Genomic DNA, 25,623 nt, shown 5'->3' with positions numbered 1-25,623 from the left:
CATGACAATGCCCCCGTGAGCAAAGCGAGATCCACACAGAAAGGGTTTGTTGAGATCAGTGTGGAAGAACTTGACAGGCCTGCACAGAGGCTTAACCTCAACCCAATCAAACACCTTTGGGATTGGACCGCCGACTGCGAACCAGGGCTAATCCCTCAACCTTCAGTGCCCGACCTCACTAATGCGCGTGTCTGAATGGAAGCAAGTCTCCTCAGCAATGTTCTAACATCTAATGGAAAGCCTTCCCAGAAGAGTGGAGGCTGATATAGCAGCAAAGGGGGGACCAACTCCATATTCATGCCCATGATTTTGGAATGAGATGTTCGACAAGCAGGTGTCCAGATTAATTTGGCCATGTAGTGTATCTCTTTTTTTTAATGTTCTCTCTAAATAAGCATTGTTGTACAATTAAAGGTCACATACACTGCATTTCAAACAGCCAGCAATGATCTAATGAATTCAGGGCTTGTGAAGTTACACCTAGGCTTAATATAAGCATCCCACAACCATAAGACCCACTAATAATTCAATGATTTTATCCAAATAGGTTTCACCTGCATTTCTTTTGTTGCAATAATCGCTGATCTGGCAGTCTGTCTATGAAAATGCCATTTTGTCTTATAAATTTAACTAGAACCATGCATAATGCACATTCACTAATGATAACTTCTTGTAGCAGGCATTAGGCTATAGAAAATTAACACAGGTTTCATCAACAATCTCTCAAGCCCATGTGCTAGTGATTAGCCAGTTAATCTTTATATTTCAAGTTTAGCCAACTTGGATCTACAGTATTTTCTAGCTAACAAGGTTGAACAGTTGAATTGTTATGAACACACCCTTCTGTCTGTCTACGACTGTTTGAAAAGCATGTTAGCCTGTCCACTTTGTTCAGATGTTGAAATCAGTTGCCAATTGAAAACAAGTTGCCAATTCCTTATACAATTGTGTTTTATGCTTATTGCACATTTATAAAACACAAACTAGACAGCTAGTCTAACAGTATTTGGTTAAAATGCTGCTAGCAGTACGTGGTATCCCAATGCCCTGAGCGATAAACTGTGTATCAATGTTCATTGATACTCTTGTTTTAGTAGTGTCTCTGCTCTGTGTGCAATTTGAGTAGTTGACACATAAAAGGGTATCGTTGGAAAGGTTAACTTCTCCTCCATTACAGTAAAATAATGTCTCAATGTGTTTGTGTCCATTTGACCGATTCTGTTGGCTCAAACCTCAAATACAAACAGCGAGTTGAAACCACTCGTCAGAGAGGAAGATGTGATCTCTCTCAACTTTGTTGGCGAGAGAGGCAGGGGCCTGGTGTGTGTGTAAACCATAGAGGAAGAGACGAAAGATCTAAAAGAGCTCAAATCTGTCCAAGATATAAGGCCAATGCGTTTCTATGGGATAATTTTGGACGTAAACTCATTGCCCGTCTTCCCGCCTTTGGGACAAGGACTCCCATTATTAGGGAGGAGACGTGCATCTCTCAATATATACAGATCTCTGCTGTAAAATGGGAAGGTGCACATAGCAGACGAGTGAAGGAGACGAGACCACAAATAGAACATGAGAACAAGCGGGCATAAACGCCCATAAAAAGAAAAAATAACAAAAACTTGATTCTTACGATACAAGTATTTGGAATATCGCGCAAAAACATCCATTCAAATATATCAAATGAATTTGATATATCGTCCAGCCCTAATGAAGATCTGGTCACCAATTGGATGGAAACCTAGCTACTGATCAAAATGATTTCTCATAGCTATCTCTTATCCCTCTGCCCCAGACAAATGGTGAGCAATATTTTTGGAACATCGAATCACAATAAAATCACAGTATCGAATTGCAATACATATGGTACAGGCACTTAAGTATTTTGATAATATCATATTGTGAAATGCCTGGCAATTCCTGCAGTCAAGTTGTGGCAAGTTCCCTACTGTTACTCAATAGCCAATCTGTCACGAAAGCCTTCAATTTTGAACTACATATTCATGTCCACCACCCAAACATCAACATTGTGAAAATTGCACGTTTATGTTTTGTATTAAAAAAAAAGATCGAGGGAGATACTGTAAGTGTTCCTAATGACATCATCGGTGCGCATCGTGCCGATTTCTTCTACCAATTATGAGTAGGCATTGCCCACTAACTGCCTACTAATTGGTTGATGATGTCATTGGAATGGAAACACTTATCTTCCTCTATCTTTTTTACTACGAAATATAGAAACAAGCCATTTTCACGATGTCGATGTTGGGGTGGAGTTGGAGATGACGAATATGAAGTGGAACAATTTAGAAATGTCCCTTTAACAGTAGCTGATTTGGTTCTGGGTGTCAAGTTTAATCAGTGGTTATGGTAAGTGTGCAATTTCCCCATGATGCTTCGAAAAGTAATGAGCTATCTACACAGAGTGTACAAAAAACATTAGGAACACATTCCTAATATTGATTTGCTCTCATTTTGCCCTCAGAACAATACCACCCTGTTCAAAGCCACTTAAATCTCTTGTCTTGCCCATTCACCCTCTGGATGTCACACAATCCATGTCTCAATTGTGTCAAGGTTTAAAAACCCTTCTTTAACCCGTCTCCTCCCCTTCTTCTACACTGATTGAAGTGGATTTAACAAGTGAAATCAATAAGCTATCACCTGGACTCACCTGGTCAGTCTCGTGCAAATACCATGTTTTGTACACTCAGTGTATTTGTTTTGTTGGCATTGGAAGAAAGCATTGATTTGTCTGATATGTGTGTGATTGGAATCTGACGTGAAGTACAGCAATACGCTGCCTTGTTAATCGGCATCTCGGTCTCGACTCAAGTTAAATGTGCCCCTTATGAGTTCTGTCAATCAGAGGGATTGTCTCTACAGCATCTAATGAGCATTCAACATACGTTATGAACAATAGGCATCTAATTACTTTGTATGATGTTGCATGAACATAATGATTGGTGTATGAACTTAACGTTGGCATAAAAGTTATTAAAAGGAGCCAGCATGTCTGTACAGACTATACTCACGCTCCCCCCTCCCTACATTATAACCAGATAGTAAGTAAATCGGAGACGTTTTGTTAATCAGATGTGTTGTGTGGGGGGTTCTGTAAGCCCTACCAGATGGTTAGCACTACACCGTAAACACTGACAACCACGGTCAGGTGGAGTTCACAGATTATGTTTTTCAGAGTTTAGAATCAAAGAATGTTGAATTGTGTCTTTAAAGCTCACTTTTCTACTTAAAGTAGAACACGCCAATGGATGTGGTACTCTGGTTCCTTACAGAATTCGTCTGAAGTCATTCATCTGAAAAAGTGGAAGCTGGATGTTATGAAATAGTCTGAGGTTGTAAATAAATGTTAATGGCACCATCTGTTCCGTGTTAGACCAGAGAGCTCTCTGCTGGGGAAATGGGCTATTAACTACTGTACCGGGAGTTGCCCGTAGACACTGACCTAAGGTCAGTTTTACATTCCATCCCTTAATGGTTAAGGGTAAGACTTGGCTAGGGTAAATTGATCCATGATCTACAGTTGAAGTCGGAAGTTTACACTTAGGTTGGAGATATTGAAACTCGTTTTTCAACCACTCCACAAATTTCTTGTTAACAAACTATAGTTTTGGCAAGTCGGTTAGGACATCTACTTTGTGCATGACACAAGTAATTCTCAAATAATTGTTTACATACAGAATATTTCACTTATAATTAATTCACTGTATCACAATTCCAGTGGGTCAGAAGTTCACATACACTAAGTTGACTATGCCTTTAAAACAGCTTGGAAAATTCCAGAAAATTATGTCATGGCATTAGAAGCTTCGGATAGGCTAATTGACATCATTTGAGTCAGTTGGAGGTGTACCTGTGGATGTATTTCAAGGCCTACCTTCATACTCCGTGCCTCTTTGTTTGACATCATGGGAAAATCAAAAGGAATCAGCTAAGACCTCAGGAAAAAAATGGTAGACCTCCACAAGTCTGGTTCATCCTTGGGAGCAATTTCCAAACGCCTGAAGGTACCACGTTCATCTGTACAAACAATAGTACGCAAGTAAACACCATGGGACCATGCAGCCGTCATACCACTCAGGAAGGAGACGCGTTCTGTCTCCGAGAGATGAACATACTTTTGTGCAAAAAGTGCAAATCAATCACAGAACAATAGCAAAGGAACTTGTGAAGATGCTGGAGGAAACAGGTACAAAAGTATTTATATCCACAGTAAAACGAGTCCTATATCGACATGAAAGGCCGAAAGGCCGCTCAGCAAGGAAGAAGCAACTGCTCCAAAACCTCCATAAAAAAGCCAGACTACGGTTTGCAACTGCACATGGGGACAAAGATTGTACTTTTTTGTTTTAATGACCATCGTTATGTTTGGAGGAAAAAGGGGGATGCTTGCATGACTTAGAACACCATCCCAACCGTGAAGCACGGGGGGTGGCAGCATCATGTTGTGGTGCACTTCACAAAACAGATGGCATCATGAGGGAGGAAAATTATGTGGATATATTGAAGCAACATCTCAAGACATCTTTAGTTTAGTTTATAAATTCGATCATTTAAAAAAATGTCAGGAAGTTAAAGCTTGGTCGCAAATGGTTCTTCCAAATGGACATTGACCCCAAGCATACTTCCAAGGTTGTGGCAAAATGGCTTAAGGACAACAAAGTCAAGGTATTGGAGTGGTCATCGTAAAGTCCTGACCTAAATCCTATAGAAAATTTGTGGGCAGAACTGAAAAAGAATATGCGAGCAAGGAGGCCTACAAACCTGACTCCTGACAGCTCTGTCAGGAGGAATGGGCCAAAATTCACCCAACTTATTGTGGGAAGCTTGTGGAAGGCTACCCGAAACGTTTGACCCAAGTTAAACAATTTAAAGGCAATGCTACCAAATATTAATTGAGTTTATGAAAACTTCGGACCCACTGGGAATGTGACGAAATAAATAAAAACGGAAATAAATCACTCTACTGTTATTCTGACATTTCACATTCTTAAAATAAAGTGGTGATCCTAACTGACCTGAGACAGGGAATTTTTACTCTGATTAAATGTCAGGAATAGTGAAAAACTGAGTTTAAATGTATTTGGCTAAGGTGTAAGTAAACTTCCGACTTCAACTGTATGTCTAAGGAGGACCACTATACATAGGCCCTGATAAAAGAGGAAGTGCCTGTCGCCATGCTGCCTGTTTGTATGTTTTGGGTCTGAGAGCTGGCGGCAGGCATGCAGTAGGGGTCGTGGAGAAGAGGCACAACTGCTAGAAGGGCAATTAGGGTTAGACTTAGGGTTAGGGAAAATAGCATTCTGAATAGGGATCAACTGTTTGGTCCCCACAAGGATAGTAAAACATATGTAAGTGTGTTTCATATTGATTTTCATGAGAAGATGCCCCAGTGAAACTGTGGTCATTCTGGAGGTATGAGTATGACCGTACAGTCAGCGAATCTCATTTCCTGAGGTTTTTCCAGATCAGCAGAATCTCAAGAGTTCAGAAAACATTGCTATTGAGGAAAGAAAATAAGCCACGGTGAGGAAGTGTAAACTGAGGGGGTAAAAAAGTTACAGAAACAGCAAGACTGAAAAGCCGACATTTCTCAACAATAGGAAATAAATGTGAAAATATAATTATAGACAACATTAGCGTTTGGACATCAATAGATGACAAAGGAAAAATAGCACACTTACATTACATACAGTGACTGAATAATAATAAGATCCGTACGTAAGGGAAAGGTTAGGAGCATGGAGCTGGCAGTTATTAGATGAGTCATTGAGCTAATCCAGCACAGGGCTGATTTCCTTTCTAGAAAACATCCTTTGTTAGTTTATTATCAGTGCTTTATTATCAGTGCTTGACTTCCTCACAAGACAGAAACGATGGATGAATTAATTAATGAAAATAACACAAATAAAATATAGATGTGAGCAACATTAACAGGGTCCTAGCGATAGAAATATTACCTCTTGGTCCCCATTGTGTAATAAAGGCCAGGTTTACTGGACACAACCATGGATGTTTCACTGGTCATTAATTAACCAAAGACGGTGTCTACATGACAAGATGCATCCTTGACAAAATATTTTTATCAAAGTAAGGTGTCCATGGTGTACTCTTCGGGACGGTTTCCTGTACACAGATTAAGCCTCTATTTATGGACTAAAAACCAGAAACTGGCCCTTCATGACACAATATTTATTCAATAACTCAACAACTACAAATTGCCAGTCAGGACTGAATAATTGGGTCACTTTAGAATTACAAAAGATTACAGTAAGATTGCGTTATACATAATCCTAATAGACCAGCAGTCTTGCTATACCTGACGAAATGGATGAGTGCCGCCCGTTCCCCAGACCTGAATCCAATTGAGCACATCTGGGACATCATGTCTCGCTCCATCCACCAACGCCACATTGCACCACAGACTGTCCAGGAGTTGGCGGATGCTTTAGTCCGGGTTTGGGAGATCCCTCAGGAGACCATCCGCCACCTCATCAGGAGCATGCCCAGGCGTTGTAGGGAGGTCATACAGGCACGTGGAGGCCACACACACTACTGAGCCTCCTTTTGACTTGTTTTAAGGACATTACATCAAAGTTGGATCAGCCTGTAGTGTGGTTTTCCACTTTAATTTTGAGTGTGACTCCAAATCCAGACCTCCATGGGTTGATAAATTTGATTTCCATTGATAATATGTGTGATTTTGTTGTCAGCACATTCAACTGCGTAAAGAAAAAAGTATTTAATAAGAATATTTCATTCATTCAGATCTAGGATGTGTTATTCTAGTGTTCCCTTTATTTTTTTGAGCAGTGTATATAAAATGTGACAGCATTGGGCCTTTAATTACAATACGAGTGAAATTGTTATCCTTCCAAAAACGTATGGATGTTGTGAACTACTTTTTCAAAGTTACTTTAGTAAACTGTATTTTTCTTAAGGGTAACTTTAGTAGAGCTTACTTAAAGTGTGAAGTAATTGGTAGCTTGGTAAACTATATTTTCAGAAAAGCTTCCCCAACACTTATGTTAAAACGCAGATTTTCTGTGTTGGAATCAGGGTTTCCGTGAGCCGGTAATGGCTGTCTTTTGTCCCCCCAAAAATAGAGAAGTCAGATTTCCGAGTTCCCTGTTGTTCTGAACACGGCATCAAACCGCGATGGAAGGCAGGTTTCATCAACACGTCCCAGAACACTTTGTAATTTAATTACATTTTTTAAAGTTTTACCTTTATTTAACTAGGCAAGTCAGTTAAGAACAAATTCTTATTTTCAATGACAGCCTAGGAACAGTGGGTTAACTGCCTTGTTCAGGGGCAGAATGACAGATTTTTACCTTGTCAGCTCAGGGATTCGATCTTGCAATCTTTCGGTTACAAGTCTAACGCTCTAAACACTTGGCTACCTGCCGCCCCAATGAGCTGGAGGAAGTATGCATTTTGAAACGCATAATTAATTGTTTGAAACCTGGACGTTTTAATACATACACGAGGCCTTACCTTGCTTCAAATTTGCCTAATAGAAATGTAGAAAGAGGAGATCTAACGGATATTTTAATCTCTGTCACATGAAACCACTCGCTAACTGCATTATGGAATGAACATTTGCATCAAGCATTTCGCTACACTCACGTTAACATCTGCTAACCATGTGTATGTGAAATTTGATTTGATCAGGTTACATACCCAATGCATATCTGTTCGGTAAATTTCCGGTAAATTAAAATGTTGCCAGTCAAAACCCTGGTTGGAATGGTGTGGGCGTATACCGGTCATTAAAAATATTAATGTGAGTATACCGCTGATCTGCCAGCTCATCCACATCATCTTCCTGAGGAAATGGCAAACTTTTTTAACGGTATGTTTGAAATGGGTTTTAAAAAGTTTTCCCTCAAATACAAGTATAGGATGAGTCAACAAATGATCTGTGTATGAATTAACAAAATATTAACTTTTAAAAGTGAGATTTTCACTGGACAGTTACTTTAACGCTCACAATTTTACGATTTGTGACAGGAGTGAACCAAAGGATTAGCTTTACCGCATGTCAACAGTACACCTGTTGCAGTATATAGGGAATTAAAGTGGTGAAAAACTGAAACCAGACTGCGCATCTGTAAAATAAAGCTTTAGGGGTGGAGTTACACGCTGTCCTCCTGTGTCAAAGACATTACTGTAATCCTTCCTAGCCTACGAGCCTAAAACCACCTTGAACTCGTTTCAAATTAGGCCTTAGCCACTACTGCACTAAAGCCCTTCAGATCTCCCTCTCACACACATGCACTCTATTTCTCTTTCTTTCCTCTCCGTCTGTCTATTCTCACAGCATAAGGTTTCTTAAGAACTAGGTTAGTCTACTGAAAAAAAGGAGGTAACATACTGTATATTGACTTTACACACACACACACACACACACACACACACACACACACACAAAAGAGAGAGAGAGAGAACGGGAGAGTGGTGGGAGAGAAAGACATACTCTGGTCAGACATCATACTTGTTTGTTTGCTGAAAACATCATTGATATGATGAGCACATGCCACATGCTACACACTCTGTAGGACTCCATCTAAGATCTGAGATCGATAGAGAGTGAGAGCAGAGAAAGCCGAGAGAAGGAAGCTAAGGGGAGGGGCGCGGGACAGGGGGAACATTATATGCCCTGTGTGCTTCTGTGTTAATCTAACGCCTCAAACACACCTACAGCGTTATCGGGCAAAACGGTACACAGCATCATCTGGATATGTGTGCAAAAAAAGCGGGCTTTCATGTGCCTTTTACTGAGTGGCTAAAGAAGGCCCCTCTCCACCGAATTTTCAGTTTGACTGGTTGTCCAGATCCTGCCCGAGTCTTGGTGGTTCCAAACTTCTTCCATTTAAGAATGATGGAGGCCACTGTGTTCTTGGGGACATTCAATGCTGCTGACCTTTTTTGGTACACTTCCCCAGATCTGTGCCTTGACATAATTGTCCGTAGAGCTCAGAGACAGGATTTTCTTAGACCTCGTGGCTTGGTTTTTGCTCTGACTTGCACTGTCAGGTGTGTGCCTTTCCAAATCATGTCCAATTAATTGGAGTCCCCCTGTGGTAAATTCCATCAAGTTGTAGAAACATCTCAAGGATGATCAATGGGAACAGGATGCGCCTGAGCTCATTTCGAGTAACGTAGCAAAGGGTGTGAATACGTATGTAAATAAAGTATCTGTTTTTTATTTTTAATACATTTGCAAAAATGTCTTAACCCGTTTAATTTGTCATTATGGGGTATTGTGTGTAGATTGATGAGGGGAAAAAACAATTGAATCCATTTTAGAACAAGGCTGTAAAGCAACAAAATTGGGAAAAGGTGAAGGGGTCTGAATACTTCCCAAATGCCCTGTATGCACCACACTGAACGCTCTGCAATGCTGCAAGGCAAACGCAGCGTTCCATTGGAAATGAATGTACATCTGGTGTACTTAAACGCAATGATGCTGTATGTGTGATCGAGGCCCGAAATCATGTTCTCTAAATCCCTCTCTCTCACTTCCCAGCCAACCCCATCCCGCTTTCACTCTCCTTCTCCCTGTCCGTCAATTCAATTCAAGGGCTTTATTGGCATGTTAACATGGCCAAAGCAAGTGAAGTAGATAATAAACAAAAGTCTGCCTCTCTCTCTCTTACTCCTATAAAGCATAACCCAGCTGATGGGTATAATGAATTGAGTTGTGTGAAAGAGGCAATCAAGGTATTTCAAAATGGCCTTTTGGAGCATTACCAACATATGCAAAAAACTGTCCCTCAGCACAGTAGTCCAAGAAACGTCAATGCCACTGCCTGTCAGACACACACAGACCAATAAAGAGTCTAAATAGGCTGGGGGTATTTAGGTTGAACTAGTTGAACTTGTAAGGTACAGTATTAGAGTCCTAACCTTGACTGAGACCTCTAAAGTCCACAATCTCTGGACCAGAAATGTGTTGGCCTGTTCTCCTGTTGACTTTGGGGAGCAGAACACTGGCAACCAACTGCCAAGACCCAAAACATTTTAAGGAACCAAATGTAAGATGGATGTGTCCTTGAATGTGAAGATCTATTAGTGATGTGTTGCTCTCATACCATGAGAGCTAAGACCCTGAGTTCAGGGGGATTACCAAACATTTTTAAGTAACCTAGACCAAGCAAAGTCAGGCAGCACAAATACTTGAGGTCTTCACCTCTCGTGACCTCGTAAACAAGGCATTTTTGTGGAATACGCACCAGAGTGAGGGAAATCAGGTGCCTAGTATAATACCAAAACAGACAAGCACAGTTGACCTAATGTGCTCATGCGCTGTGAACTTTAAAAAGGTCAGGTTGACTGAGGTCACTGTGTGGTTTCACACAGAGATTAATGGATTTAAAAGGGTAGGTTACATGTTCATCAACATTGTAACAATTACATTTTGATATTCCGTTTTTTGGTCTGCTCTGGACAGGCCTTGATATGGACCTAACAGACATCTATAATTGGTCCAAATATGTTTGGTTCAAATTTGGTCTTGTTTGGGGGCGGATCCAATTTAAATAATACCCCTGTGCTTTGCAAGTGTTCATTTGTACATTTTGGTCATTTAACAGACGTTTTTATTCAGGCTGATTTACAGTCAATGGATTTAACTCTGGTAGACCAACAACTACATAGGAAGTAAAACATTTCTGTAACCATTACTGAAAATGTTGTTGTAGTTAAAGTGTTCTGTTTGTGTCAGCAAACTTGGAATATTAACTAAATTCTGCTGTTTAAATAGGACATTAAAAAAACTGTTGACATTTGGCCCTAGAAACAAAGACCAAAGTAAATGTCTGCAAAATACGTATTTTCAAAATACTTTTGCTTACTGGGTATGCTCCAGGTTGAGTTGATGAAAGCCTCCAGGACCGAATATTTATTTCCTTGTCTTATAATATATATATTTTTCAGCTGCGCTCGTTGTCATGTTTAAATCGCCAACATGGGGCTATTATACTCTAACTGTAGGCTAAAAACCCAAGAACCATGAAACGTTGCTAGAATAGTCAACTATACAAAGTGAAACAAATATTATTATATCTAATGTGAGGAACACAGAGAAAACACTGAGGCCAAGGCAATGGCCTTGTTTCAGATCCTTGTGATATGCACGAGGTGATCACAACCGCGAACTCTACTGACTGCCACGGACAAGCCCTACTTACCCAGAACGGGAGCTTTGGTCCGCATAAACGCTCCATGTCCACGGGGCTTCCGTACAACGAACGAATGATTTTTTCCCGGCGTTAACAGGTCGCTCCCTCTCTTTTACCTTCTTTTGTTATTGCACATACAGAGACTTTCAACAAACACACTAGTGGAGCTCGTAGTTTATTCAATCTGGATTAGTAGTTTGTCCCTGCTTTCGAAGAACCCTCCTCTCTCTCCTCTTCTGCCTCCAGAGAGTTGTAAGAGAGAGGAAAAATTATAAGGAGGTTGTTATGATGATATGACGAGTCCGCCCACTCCCTGGCTGTAGCCTAGGTCCCTCCCATCACACACACACACACACACACACACACACACGGTTGTGGAAAAGGTAATTGCATAAAAGTAAAGATACCTTTAATAGAAAATGACTCAAGTAAAAGTCACCCAGTAAAATCTTACTTGAGTAAAAGTCTTAAAGTATTTGTTTTTAAATATACTTAAGTATAAACCATGACAAATTCCTTATATTAAGCAAACCAGACAGCACCATTTTAAAATGTATTTTATTGATGGATAGCCAGGGGCACGCACACACCAACACTCAGACATAATTTACAAACAAAGCATTTGTGTTTAGTGAGTCCACCAGATCAGAGGCAGACCAGGGGTGTTCTCTTGACAAGTGTGTGAATTGGACAATTTTCCTGTCAAAATGTAACGAGTACCTATGGGTGCCGTGGAAAATGTATGAAGTAAAAAGTACATTATTTTCTTCAGGAATGTAGTGCAGTAAAAGTACAATTTGGCAAAAATATAAATAGTAAAGTACACACACCCCAAAAAACTACTTAAGTAGTACTTGAAAGTATTTTTACTTTACACCACTGCACATACACACGCATGCATGCACTCTTCTTGATGCAAGAACTATTGGATATAAAAGCGATGACAACTTACCAACATTACGACCAGGAATACGTCTTTCCAGAAGCGGATCCTTTGTTCGGACCTCCACCCTGGACATGGGATCTTATCCCAGAGGCTGACCCAAAACAACGCGGTCGCCGCAAGAGGCAAATGGAGCGGCCTACTGGTCAGACTCAGAAGGCGAGCACACCATCCACCGCTCCCGAGCATATTACTTGCCAATGTCCAATCTCTAGATAACAAGGTGAACAAAATTAGAGCACGAGTTGCCTTCCAGAGAGACATCAGAGATTGTAACATTCTCTGTTTTACGGAAACATGGCTCACTCGGGATATGTTGTCAGAGTCGGTACAGCCACCCGGTTTCTTCATGTATCGAGCCAACAGAAACAACCATCTCTCTGGTAAGAAGAAGGGCGGGGATGTATGACTTATGATTAACGACTCATGGTGTAATCACAACAACATACAGGAACTTAAGTCCTTTTGTTCACCTGACCTAGAATTCCTTACAATCAAATGCCGATCGCATTATCTTCCAAGAGAATTCTCTTCGATTATAGTCACACTCGTGTATATCCCGTGTATTTTAACAAAGCTGAGAACGAGACTTCCTAAATTCTATCAGCATATCGAATGCGCGACACGGGCTGCTAGCATTCTGGATCATTGCTACTCTAACCACTGCATAGAAAGCCCTTCCCCGCCCTGCCTTTGGCAAATCTGACCATGACTCAATTTTGTTGCTCCCAGCCTATAGACAGAAACTAAAACCAGAAATGCCCGTGCTCAGGTCCGTCCAACGCTGGTCTGATCAATCAGATTCCACGCTTTAGGATTGCTTCGATCACGTGGACTGGGATGTGTTCCGGATAGCCTCAGACCACAACGTTGATGTATGCGCTGACTCTGTGAGTTCATAATTTTTGTTATTTAATGAATATATCCGAAACATACAAAATATACTTGCAGTGAAGCTGCTCAACAACTACACCCCCCCCCACACACACACACAGTTCCCCAATAGCTGTCCCTCAACCATTCAAGACCCCTCCCACAGCCCCCCCAAGAAAAAATCAATTTAAAAACACAAATAATTCCATTCCTCGCCCCCAGGAACCCCCCAATGCACCAACATCCAAGAGAATGAACTAAAGAGAAGGAAGACAGAAGTAAACAACAATGCAAAAAAATATATAAAACAAAATAATACATTTAAAACAAAGGACATCAAGGACAATTAAAATCATAACAGCAATGCCAACTGTATATGTTTGTGTGCATGTCTGGCACTATTACATGTATGTGTGTGTTCTTGTATGTGTTTATTTGAATGAATGTGTGTGTATATGCAAAACTGAAAGTGCGAACCACCGCTTTTAATCATGGCAAGGCGACTGGAAACATGACTGAATACAAACAGTGCAGCTATTCCCTCCGCAAGGCAATCAAACAAGCAAAGCGTCAGTATAGAGACAAAGCAGAGTCGCAATTCAACGGCTCAAACACGAGGTGTATGTGGCAGGGTCTACAGTCAATCACAGATTACAAAAAGAAAACCAGCCCAGTCGCGGACATCGACATCTTGCTAACAGACAAATAAAACAACTTCTTTGCTCGCTTTGAGGACAATACAGTGCCACTGACACGGCCCACTACCAAAGCCTGTGGGCTCTCCTTCTCCGTGGCCTCGCAAGGCTGCCGGCCGAGACGGCATCCCTAGCCGCGTCCTCAAAGCATGCGCAGACCAGCTGGCTGGTGTGTTTTGGCCCATTCCTCGTGACAGAGCTGGTGTAACTGAGTCAGGTTTGTAGGCCTCCTTGCTCGCACATGCTTTTTCAGTTCTGCCCACATATTTTCAAAAGGATTGAGGTCAGGGCTTTGTGATGGCCACTCCAATACCTTGACTTTTTTGTCCTTAAGCCATTTTGCCACAACTTTGGAAGTATGCTTGGGGTCAATGTCCATTTGGAAGACCCATTTGCGACCAAGCTTTAACTTCCTGACTGATGTCTTGAGATATTGCTTCAATATATCCACGTAGTTTTCCTCCTCATGGTGCCATCTATTTTGTGAAGTGCACCAGTCCCTCCTACAGCAAAGCACCTCCACAACATGATGCTGCCACCCCCGTGCTTCACGGTTGGGATGGTGTTCTTCGCCTTGCAAGCCTCCCCCTTTTTCCTCCAAACATAACGATGGTCATTATGGCCAAACAGTTCCATTTTTGTTTCATCAGACCAAAGGACGTTTCTCCAAAAAGTATGATCTTTGTCCCCATGTGCATTTGCAAAACCGTAGTCTGGCTTTTTTATGGCAGTTTTGGATCAGTGGCTTCTTCCTTGCTGAGGTGCCTTTCAGGTTATGTCGATATAGGACTCGTTTTACTGTGGATATAGATACCTTTGTACCTGTTTCCGCCAGCATCTTCACAAGGTCTTTTGCTGTTGTTCTGGGATTTGCACTTTTCTCAGTAAAGTACGTTCACATCTAGGAGACAGAATACGTCTCCTTCCTAAGTGGTATGACGGCTGCATGGTCCCATGGTGTTTATTGTTTGTACAGATGAACGTGGTACCTTCAGGCGTTTGGAAATTGCTCCCAAGGATGAACCAGATTTGTGGAGGTCTACAATTGTTTTTCTGAAGACTTAGCTGATTTCTTTTGATTTTCTCATGATGTCAAGCAAAGAGGCACGGAGTTTGACGGTAGGCCTTGAAATACATCCACAAGTACACCTCCAATTGACTCAAATGATGTCAATTAGCCTATCAGAAGCTTCTAATGCCATGACATCATTTTCGGGAATTTTCCAAGATGTTTAAAGGCACAGTGAACTTAATGTACATTTAATCATCATTTAAGTCATTTAGCAGACGCTCTTATCCAGAGCGACTTACAAATTGGTGCGTTCACCTTATGATATCCAGTGGAACAGCCACTTTACAATAGTGCATCTAAATCTTTTAAGGGGAGGGGGGGGGTGAGAAGGATTACTTTATCCTATCCTAGTTATTCCTTAAAGAGGTGGTGTTTCAGGTGTCTCCGGAAGGTGGTGATTGACTCCGCTGTCCTGGCGTCGTGAGGGAGTTTGTTCCACCATTGGGGGGCCAGAGCAGCGAACAGTTTTGACTGGGCTGAGCGGGAACTGAACTTCCTCAGTGGTAGGGAGGCGAGCAGGCCAGAGGTGGATGAACGCAGTGCCCTTGTTTGGGTGTAGGGCCTGATCAGATCCTGGAGGTACTGAGGTGCCGTTCCCCTCACAGCTCCGTAGGCAAGCACCATGGTCTTGTAGCGGATGCGAGCTTCAACTGGAAGCCAGTGGAGGGAGCGGAGGAGCGGGGTGACGTGAGAGAACTTGGGAAGGTTGAACACCAGACGGGCTGCGGCGTTCTGGATGAGTTGTAGGGGTTTAATGGCACAGGCAGGGAGCCCAGCTAACAGCGAGTTGCAGTAATCCAGACGGGAGATGACAAGTGCCTGGATTAGGACCTGCGCCGCTTCCTGTGTGAGGCAGGGTCGTACTCTGCGGATGTTGTAGAGCATGAACCTACAGGAACGGGCCACCGCCTTGATGTTAGCTGAGAACGACAGGGTGTTGTCCAGGATCACGCCAAGGTTCTTAGCGCTCTGGGAGGAGGACACAATGGAGTTGTCAACCGTGATGGCGAGATCATGGAACGGGCAGTCCTTCCCCGGGAGGAAGAGCAGCTCCGTCTTGCCGAGGTTCAGCTTGAGGTGGTGATCCGTCATCCACACTGATATGTCTGCCAGACATGCAGAGATGCGATTCGCCACCTGGTCATCAGAAGGGGGAAAGGAGAAGATTAATTGTGTGTCGTCTGCATAGCAATGATAGGAGAGACCATGTGAGGTTATGACAGAGCCAAGTGACTTGGTGTATAGCGAGAATAGGAGAGGGCCTAGAACAGAGCCCTGGGGGACACCAGTGGTGAGAGCGCGTGGTGAGGAGACAGATTCTCGCCACGCCACCTGGTAGGAGCGACCTGTCAGGTAGGACGCAATCCAAGCGTGGGCCGCGCCGGAGATGCCCAACTCGGAGTGGGTGGAGAGGAGGATCTGATGGTTCACAGTATCGTACCAGGCGGTGATGTAAACCTCTGACGCACTGGAATTGTGATACAGTGTACTATAAGTGAAATAATCTGTCTGTAAACAATTGTTGGAAAAATTACTTGTGTCATGCTCAAAGTAGATGTCCTAACTGACTTGCCAAAACTATAGTTTGTTATCAAGAAATTTGTGGAGTGGTTGAAAAACGAGTTTTAATGACTCCAACCTAAGTGTATGTAAACTTCTGACTTCAAATCAAATGTATTTGTCACATACACATGGTTAGCAGATGTTAATGCAATTGTAGCGAAATGCTTGTGCTTCTAGTTCCGACAATGCAGTAATAACCAACGAGTAATCTAACTAACAATTCCAAAACTACTACCTTATACACACAAGTGTAAAGGGATAAAGAATATGTACATAAAGATATATGAATGAGTGATGGTACAGAGCGGCATAGGCAAGATGCAGTAGATGTTATCGAGTACAGTATATACATATGAGATGAGTATGTAAACAAAGTGGCATAGTTTAAAGTGGCTTGTGATACATGTATTACACAAAGATGCAGTAGATGACATAGAGTAGAGTATATACGTATACATATGAGATGAATAATGTAGGGTATGTAAACATTATATTAAGTAGCATTGTTTAAAGTGGCTAGTGATATATTTTACATCAATTCCCATCAATTCCCATTATTAAAGTGGCTGGAGTTGAGTCAGTGTGTTGGCAGCAGCCACTAAATGTTAGTGGTGGCTGTTTAACAGTCTGATGGCCTTGAGATAGAAGCTGTTTTTCAGTCTCTCGGTCCCAGCTTTGATGCACCTGTACTGACCTCGCCTTCTGGATTATAGCGGGGTGAACAGGCAGTGGCTCGGGTGGTTGTTGTCCTTGATGATCTTTATGGCCTTCCTGTGACATCGGGTGGTGTAGGTGTCCTGGAGGGCAGGTAGTTTGCCCCCGGTGATGCGTTGTGCAGACCTCACTACCCTCTGGAGAGCCTTACGGTTGTGGGCGGAGCAGTTGCCGTACCAGGCGGTGATACAGCCCGACAGGATGCTCTCGATTGTGCGTCTGTAGAAGTTTGTGAGTGCTTTTGGTGACAAGCCGAATTTCTTCAGCCTCCTGAGGTTGAAGAGGCGCTGCTGCGCCTTCTTCACGATGCTGTCTGTGTGGGTGGACCAATTCAGTTTGTCTGTGATGTGTACGCCGAGGAACTTAAAACTTACTACCCTCTCCACTACTGTCCCATCGATGTGGATAGGGGGGTGTTCCCTCTGCTGTTTCCTGAAGTCCACAATCATCTCCTTAGTTTTGTTGACGTTGAGTGTGAGGTTATTTTCCTGACACCACACTCCGAGGGCCCTCACCTCCTCCCTGTAGGCCGTCTCGTCGTTGTTGGTAATCAAGCCTACCACTGTTGTGTCGTCCGCAAACTTGATGATTGAGTTGGAGGCGTGCGTGGCCACGTAGTCGTGGGTGAACAGGGAGTACAGGAGAGGGCTCAGAACGCACCCTTGTGGGGCCCCAGTGTTGAGGATCAGCGGGGTGGAGATGTTGTTACCTAACCTCACCACCTGGGGGCGGCCCGTCAGGAAGTCCAGTACCCAGTTGCACAGGGCGGGGTCGAGAACCAGGGTCTCGAGCTTGATGACGAGTTTGGAGGGTACTATGGTGTTAAATGCTGAGCTGTAGTCGATGAACAGCATTCTCACATAGGTATTCCTCTTGTCCAGATGGGTTAGGGCAGTGTGCAGTGTGGTTGAAATTGCATCGTCTGTGGACCTATTTGGGCGGTAAGCAAATTGGAGTGGGTCTAGGGTGTCAGGTAGGGTGGAGGTGATATGGTCCTTGACTAGTCTCTCAAAGCACTTCATGATGACGGAAGTGAGTCGTTTAGCTCAGTTACCTTAGCTTTCTTGGGAACAGGAACAATGGTGGCCCTCTTGAAGCATGTGGGAACAGCAGACTGGGATAAGGATTGATTGAATATGTCCGTAAACACACCAGCCAGCTGGTCTGCGCATGCTCTGAGGGCGCGGCTGGGGATGCCGTCTGGGCCTGCAGCCTTGCGAGGGTTAACACGTTTAAATGTTTTATTCACCTCGGCTGCAGTGAAGGAGAGTCCGCATGTTTTGGTTGCGGGCCGTGTCAGTGGCACTGTATTGTCCTCAAAGCGGGCAAAAAAGTGATTTCGTCTGCCTGGGAGCAAGATATCCTGGTCCGTGACTGGACTTCAATGTACACACATAGGCTATGAAAGAGGTGAACTTCTCTTATTATGTCTCTTTGAAAATGTTGTGTAATGTTCTTCATTGTCCTATATTATTGTACAGTAGCTATGTCCTCTCCATTACTGTTGTTTGTAGAGGCTTGTATTCCAGGAAATAACTACAGTAGGCTATTGACATCAAAGGAAACGTTTCTCAGAACACTTGTGTGTTGGACGCCACAAATACATTTAAGTCATGCTCTTATCCAGAGCAATTAGGTTGCTTAAGGGCACATCGACAGATTTTTCGCCTAGTCGGCTCAGGGATTCAAACCAGCAACCTCTCGGTTACTGGCCCAATGGTCTTAACTGCTAGGCTACCTGCCACAGCTAAAAGCAAAATGTTACGAGCTAAATGTCACCATGGTGTCAGCTAATGGGAATCCAAATAAATCGAATCCCAAAATGGCTCTGTCTCGCTCATTCACATTGTAAACACACTATATCCAGGCTATGAAAACCCCACCTAGGTGAATTTGTTTTATACATAGGCCTTCCTGAGCTGCGCTGTGCTCGCCCCAGGGCGATTCTTCATTATTTGACACACGTTATGTATGAGAGATTAGTAATATAGGACTACAATTGGAGAAGGCTCTCTCCATGGCATTCAATTACATTTATTTTCAGTAGGATGGTATAATTATTTTAAAAATCACAGAAGAAGAAGAAGGATGTTGTTGATAAAAAGATATTAGAAGGGTGAGCCGGTTAAGGATCGATTCAGACCAGGTGTTAAAATTGTACGACAAGCGACAGTTTATTTCAGAGGGAGAATATCTGGTACACGTAAATACGGCTCTTCCGTTAGTTCGTGTTGGAACAGCAGGCAGAGAGCGCGTAAACAGTCAGCACAGCCCTTATATACGTCACAGAAAGTAGGTTGACCCTAGGAAGATCGGATCTCCGGATTGGTTCAGCTGGTTGTAGTCTGTAGTCTTCCGCCATTGGCTCAGTTGTCTGTCCGTCATCGTAGGATCTTATTCGGGCACAGTGTTCGGTTAAAAAAGGGAGATTATGTGTGTAATGTGGGAGCTATCCTGTAGGGGACCCCACAGGCTTTACTGTGAGTTGTAGCCATGTAATTAGCAGTAAGTTTAGTCACCTGCATACGAAATAGCAATTCCTTACAAATCCCTCTCTTCACGTCTCCTCAGAGACGTGACACCACCTAACTAGATCCAGACACAACACAAAAAAACAAAAAACTTCTCCCTAAGGGACTATGAAATAAGGCACGGTACTAAACAGAAATAGATATATATGTATTCCCATCATGTTCTCCATTCAATCCCACTATGTACGAAGTTGGCTTACAACCCTCATTTAACAGAGCGGAGAACAGCTCAAAATAAAAGTAAAAATTATTGTCCACATTAACCAGCTTTTCCAGCAGGAAAAAGTTTCTGATACCCTCTCTTCACATCTCCTAAGAGATGTGATATAGTCCAGATACATTACTCCAAGCAAAAACGAAGACATAATCCAAAAAGGAAAAATATCCTAAACTAGGTATGTCTATCCGGAAATGGCCCACAAAGAAAAATAATTTCCCCCTCTTCCCATCCCAGATGGGACACGACATACAATGGAGAAGCTTAATCAATAAAAGCAACTGGATCCCCCTTTTTACTCCTGCTAGGGTGTCACTCAATTATCCTTTATTCCAGCAGTCATAGCATTTCATGAAAATAATAAAAAGTTTATTACTAATAACAAGTTATATATGCCTTTGTTGTATGCCTTTGTTCCCCCAAGGGTGTCACTTATCAAAAACAGGATAAAACTTTATTGTTATTGACATGTAAGATGTAGGATAAAACTTTGGTCATGGAAAACAGAGTAAAGAATTATTAGAAACCATCTGGTCCTCTCAGCTACTTCTATCCTGTACCAAGTGGGCTCCTTGCCACCCAGGGACTCCAAACCATGTGTCATCATCAGTCAGTCCCATCCTCCCTGAAAGCATGCTTCCGTATCGGCATCGCCAACTGGAGCATCAAGCAAAGGCATCATGCCTGAAGCCCTCACCACATCTGTAACAGACTTGTCAAAACACAGTATGATGCAAACAGCACATCACATCAATAACAAATAATACAAGAATTAGGGTCAGAAATCCAGTAACCATCCTACCAGTGCACTTACCAAACCAGGCCAAGAGAACAGACTCCTCCACCCCCCCCGTGGACCTCATCTTAGCAGATAGTGCATCAACCCCGCCTTAGATTGTGAAGTTTAAAACTATCATCTGGACTGGTATTAGGAATATACGTGCAACATTGTTTACCGAACATCTTGCAGACGTCCCCTGACTGGCAAGAAGCATATCCAAGGCAAGTCTATTCTGTCTGGAAACCCCAAATGTGGCCTCAAGCTGTTCAGACATACTAGTGAGTGCATCACGGGAGTAATTCACAAAACGCTGTTGACCATAGTAGATATAATTAATCCATGCAGTCTGTCCAGCATCCACCATGGCTGGACCCATAGTAGGTAGTAAGTGCCAGAGTCCATCATTCCTACCCAAGGCCTGAAACTCATGAGGAATCCCCACTGGCACTCCCATCAGGTTAGTGTATGTCAACTACATCCTCTGTCCATGGAGCACTACTACATCTGTCTCCCATGGGATGGAATGTTTTCAGGTCCCCTGGTTACAGAACTCAGCAGCTGTTCAGCAACAACATCAACAATGGTCCGTGGAATTATCAAACTGGTCAGACCACACGTACCTTGCCATTCTCCTCTAAGAATGGGTCTCAGCCCTCTTTTGGCTCCACTGGTCCAACATACATCAGCCAGACCACTCGTTTGGTTTAGGCCTGTAACTGGCCAAGTGGAATGAATGGTTATGTTACTCCTGCAATCAGCTTCAGGCAATCTCCCATAATCAATGCCATTACCTGTACCCGTGATGCACTCGTAATTGCCCCCATATGCCTCAACACCCCAAGAGGCCCGATGAGGAGGTACTGCAGGAAACACAAGGCTCAAAGAGGAACAGAGGGTTGAATTGGGCTTAACCTGGTAAAAACTTCTCAAAATACACAACCACCCCTCTCCTTCTCCTACAGCAAATGGGTGTAGCCAGAACAGGTCTAGCATAACTTCAAATAATACAGTCCTTTCCTCTCAGGGTTTTAGCTGTGTACCTCATATAAGACAGCCACAAATTGTCCCTACTATCAAAACCAGTCTCAGTTTCTAATTGATCAATAGCCGAATAGTCTCTAACATTAATTACCTGAATGGTATTTATTAACACAGTGGTGGTAGAGGAGTGTGTCCGGTTACCTCTGGTCTTGGCAGTACCCTGATAGAAAACACACCCATCATGTCTGTCCTCGTCCTTTGTAGTCCGAGGGTGTGAGTGCCTGCATCAGAGAGCTTAATAGTTTTGATGGTTAGTAGGATTTCATCACCTTTACAAAGTTCAACATTGCTCCCAGGTTTCCCCATATCATGGAAAACCTATCCACCCTTGTGGGATCCTCCATGCTATACCGGTATCCTCTTCTCCAATCCTAGAACTGTCCGAAGTCAGTTACCATGTAATCTCTACTCTAACTTCTTGTCTACCCAGATCTAGGGATTCGTATGCTTATTTTGGAACAAAATACACATCACTTAGCCAGAGCCAGACACATCTTCACTTCTATGAACAAAAACAGGGGTGATAGGACAGGTAGGGTTACTTCATTCGAGAGTTGGCCCCCGGAATTCTGTTAATTCCAGTTCTTCTCCCGAACTCTGTTTATTGTCCGACAGTGAAAAAATGTCTTACCCTTCCGCCGTGCGATATGAATCTGGGTAGCTCTTTCAGCTAGCTGTCACCAGGGGTCTTCTATGGTCCCCAAGCCTCTGGGACTGGATTGAGTGACTTCACCTGTAATGCATAAAATCCTGGACATACAGGCTTGGTTAACAAACAATTTCTCATATGTTTTATCTGATTATATCTTTAACTTCTATGCCCAATTGTTAGCTTACATTTTTTTTTTTTTTTTTTTTTTTTCCTATCCAATAAGCCCCATCCTATCCTAGACCACAATTTACCCATCCCCCTTTTGATACCTGACTCTGCCCAGGTATCAACCTTACCTACTCTAAATAATGACTTAGGTAAGATTAGTATATTATCTTTATGTCTGACATCATGAAGGAGCCCTTTTAGTTTTCCACATGTCCAATTCTCCCTTGGGCGTCAATCCAGTACCAATTCCCTGTCAAGTTTCTTATCTACTTAAGAACTATCTGCGCTACTTATATATTTTCTTAAATATATATTTACCAATTTAAACCTTTTCTCTCATATTTCTCAAATACCACTAAGCTTCTAACTGTTTGACTTTATCCAAAATCATGTCTATGAGTGTCAATCTCTAAAGTCCTTACATTTCCTTAATCAACCTAACAATAATCCTAAATCATCACAGATGTCCTATATACCTGTTAAATTTAATACTATATATATTTTTTTTAAACCCCCAATGGTCAAAAAAAAAATCAAAACAAATGCTTATCATATCAAAATCCTTCCTTCAAGGACTCTCAGTATTCTATCTGACAATAACATGAATTTAATATATGTTGCAGAGTGCAGAATTCCTTGTCTACAGTGATTTATCACCCCTAAGAACTGAAATTTATTTTTCTATGTAATTCCCTGCCCTATTGGCTTAATATATATCCTATCCTAACCTCCTAACCTAAACTCCTTTATAATGAATTTACCTTAAAACTAGTACTCAATATGACCACATTCATTATACCAATGACTCTCCCCCAAGGCTGATCAGACCTTAGAAGACAGTCATGATAAGGTCCATGAGTCAACCCACCCATTTATAGTCAAGTTCTATACTACACTAGACATATTAAAGAACCCTTTATCCTTAAAATCCAAATTCACTTGTGTAATTTAAAACTCATAAAATAAAAACTCATAAAGTTCCATATTTGAGCGTGTCTCTTTAAAATACCTTTGCACCAAAACAAATAGTCCTAACAAATGTTTTATGTGTATATATTTGCAAACCTTAATGATTAATCAAAACTTCCAGGCCTTTCCAATTTGGTCGTTTATGGCCTCATTCTCCCCAATATTATAATCCCTGATATTTAATAAAAATAACGTATTTTCCCTTGGCTCCTTCAACTCACATTTACATCTCAATATAACAAAACACCATCTGCGTGTTCCTCAAGGAAAAACAACTTGCCCCTGTTACGTATGTCTACGTATCAAGGGAAATGTTCAAATAACCAAATTCAACCTCGCTAGTTTACCGAAACATGTACAATGTTTTACCATAGAGGTTGCTTTTCACCAGTAATACCCTGACACCGTTCCACATAATGGAAACAGTGCTCAAATTCACTGGTGCTATTCAAACGATCAAACCAAGAATCAACAACCATCAGAATCCACCATCACGATGTTTTATGACTCAGACATCCAATCCCTCTCTCTCACGGCCCAATTACAGTCCAAATAAACGCCACAAATCAATGATACCCACCCAGCGAATCAGCTGCTAGTTTTTAGCATCTTTCCTGACGATTTACATACTCCTTTTAAAGGACACTAACCATTTTCTCTGTCACCCCCAGTCAAGACATCATTTCCGTGGCGACGGAAACCTCGCTAGTGATGTCATCAACAAGCGCTCAATCTTACTCATTTCGCAACGATTTTCAACTCATTGTAAATAATGGTTGGCCTTCTGCAACAACAGTATTTCGGGTTCGATAAACCAAACCTAATTTATCACATCTGTTGAATCCTGATTTAGAGTTTACAACATCAATCAACATCTCTCAATTCGCTAATCTTATAAAAACATTTCGATGGACACAAATCTATCGTAATTGTTCCCCGTTATTATTCAGAATTAATTTGATTTAAGTTACTGTCTCGTCTTTGAATTAGCATTTTAATTACGACTCTTTTCCCAATGTATTATTCCCAACAAATCATTTAGTGAACAGACATCGCCTTGCATCAAAATCTCCGTTCTTATATTAAGTTGAATGAATTAGTCTTTCAATTTGAACCAAACAAACTATTTAAAACGTTCAGTTTATATCTTATACCAATGACTATAACTTTCTCTGCAAAACAGCCAGTTCAATTACAACCAAAGAGGTATATATATATATATATATACATACATATATATATATATAGACATACATAACCATTCCTTACACCTCAGCTGGGAACCGAACCCCGGCCTCCCACGTGACAGGCGAGAATTCTACCACTGAACCACCAATGCTTATGGAGATTCTCCGCAAATAGACCCAATTTACAGTTATCTGTATTTGTTACTCCGGCATCTGAACAACAGAAAATAGCACTAATTTAAACGCCCAAAGTTTTCCCTTAATTAGGATTCTCATTAATCTCGCTCCCTTCGTATCTGACCCTTCTTTCTTAAATACGTGAATTTTGTTCTTTTCTGCCTCTTTCTCTCTTAACCCACATTCAATTGTTTTCAACTGGACCCCGGTTGGCAGTCCCCCTCCTAGGTAACCTGCTTGCGTCCATCTTATCTTTACTCCCTCCCAGACTTTCTTTATATCCTTCCACTGTCCCTTTCCCCCTCTTCTATATTCCATTTTTTTTTCTAGGAACTCATTAAACTTCAGCTTTGGAGTATTGGGGGTCGCCATTGTGAATTTTTAATCGTGATTCAATTTAATTCAATCGGAATTTTACCAGACTACTTGAATATAATTAGAATATACTTAGTCCGTCGTTAGTTAATAACAACGATGTATTCGAGGAGACACTATTGCTCACACTCTGCCTTATCTCAGAGCTTTTCCTTGTATATTCAGTTCGAGAAAAACGATTGGGTTGGTATAGCTTTCGTGGAGCGCGCAACCAAGGGATCTATTCGACTATATAGTCGCAATATTAAATATTATATTCAGATCTTATTTCAATTATACATCAGTCATTTTGTTCCTGATTATACATTTTACACAGAAGTTATAGATACACACAACATGGAAGTTTACATATTATACATTTTACACAGAAGTTATAGATACACACAACATGGAAGTTTACATACAACACAGAATTTTCAGATTTATTCAATAACCCTTCTTGAGTTCTCTCTCTCTTTCTC

The 25,623-nt window shown here is 41.9% G+C and overlaps 1 protein-coding gene across 2 annotated transcripts in view; it reads right to left on the bottom strand.

Moving 5' to 3' along the window:
* The window catches only part of abcc3 (ATP-binding cassette, sub-family C (CFTR/MRP), member 3), a 55,639-nt gene extending 44,177 nt beyond the window's left edge, over positions 1 to 11,462 (bottom strand). For both annotated transcript variants that reach the window (XM_029684952.2, XM_029684951.2), the window contains exon 1: positions 11,214 to 11,462. In XM_029684952.2, the coding sequence (XP_029540812.1) occupies positions 11,214 to 11,249 (36 nt within the window). In that variant the 5' untranslated portion in view covers positions 11,250 to 11,462. The remainder of the gene's footprint in view (positions 1 to 11,213) is intronic.
* Positions 11,463 to 25,623: the final 14,161 nt, after the last annotated feature.

The sequence above is a fragment of the Oncorhynchus nerka genome, linkage group LG16 (genome assembly GCF_034236695.1).
Source record: "Oncorhynchus nerka isolate Pitt River linkage group LG16, Oner_Uvic_2.0, whole genome shotgun sequence".
NCBI classification, from domain to species: Eukaryota; Metazoa; Chordata; class Actinopteri; order Salmoniformes; family Salmonidae; genus Oncorhynchus; species Oncorhynchus nerka.
The sequence above is the reverse complement of the archived record's forward strand: the minus strand, read 5'-3'. Positions and strand labels throughout refer to the sequence as shown.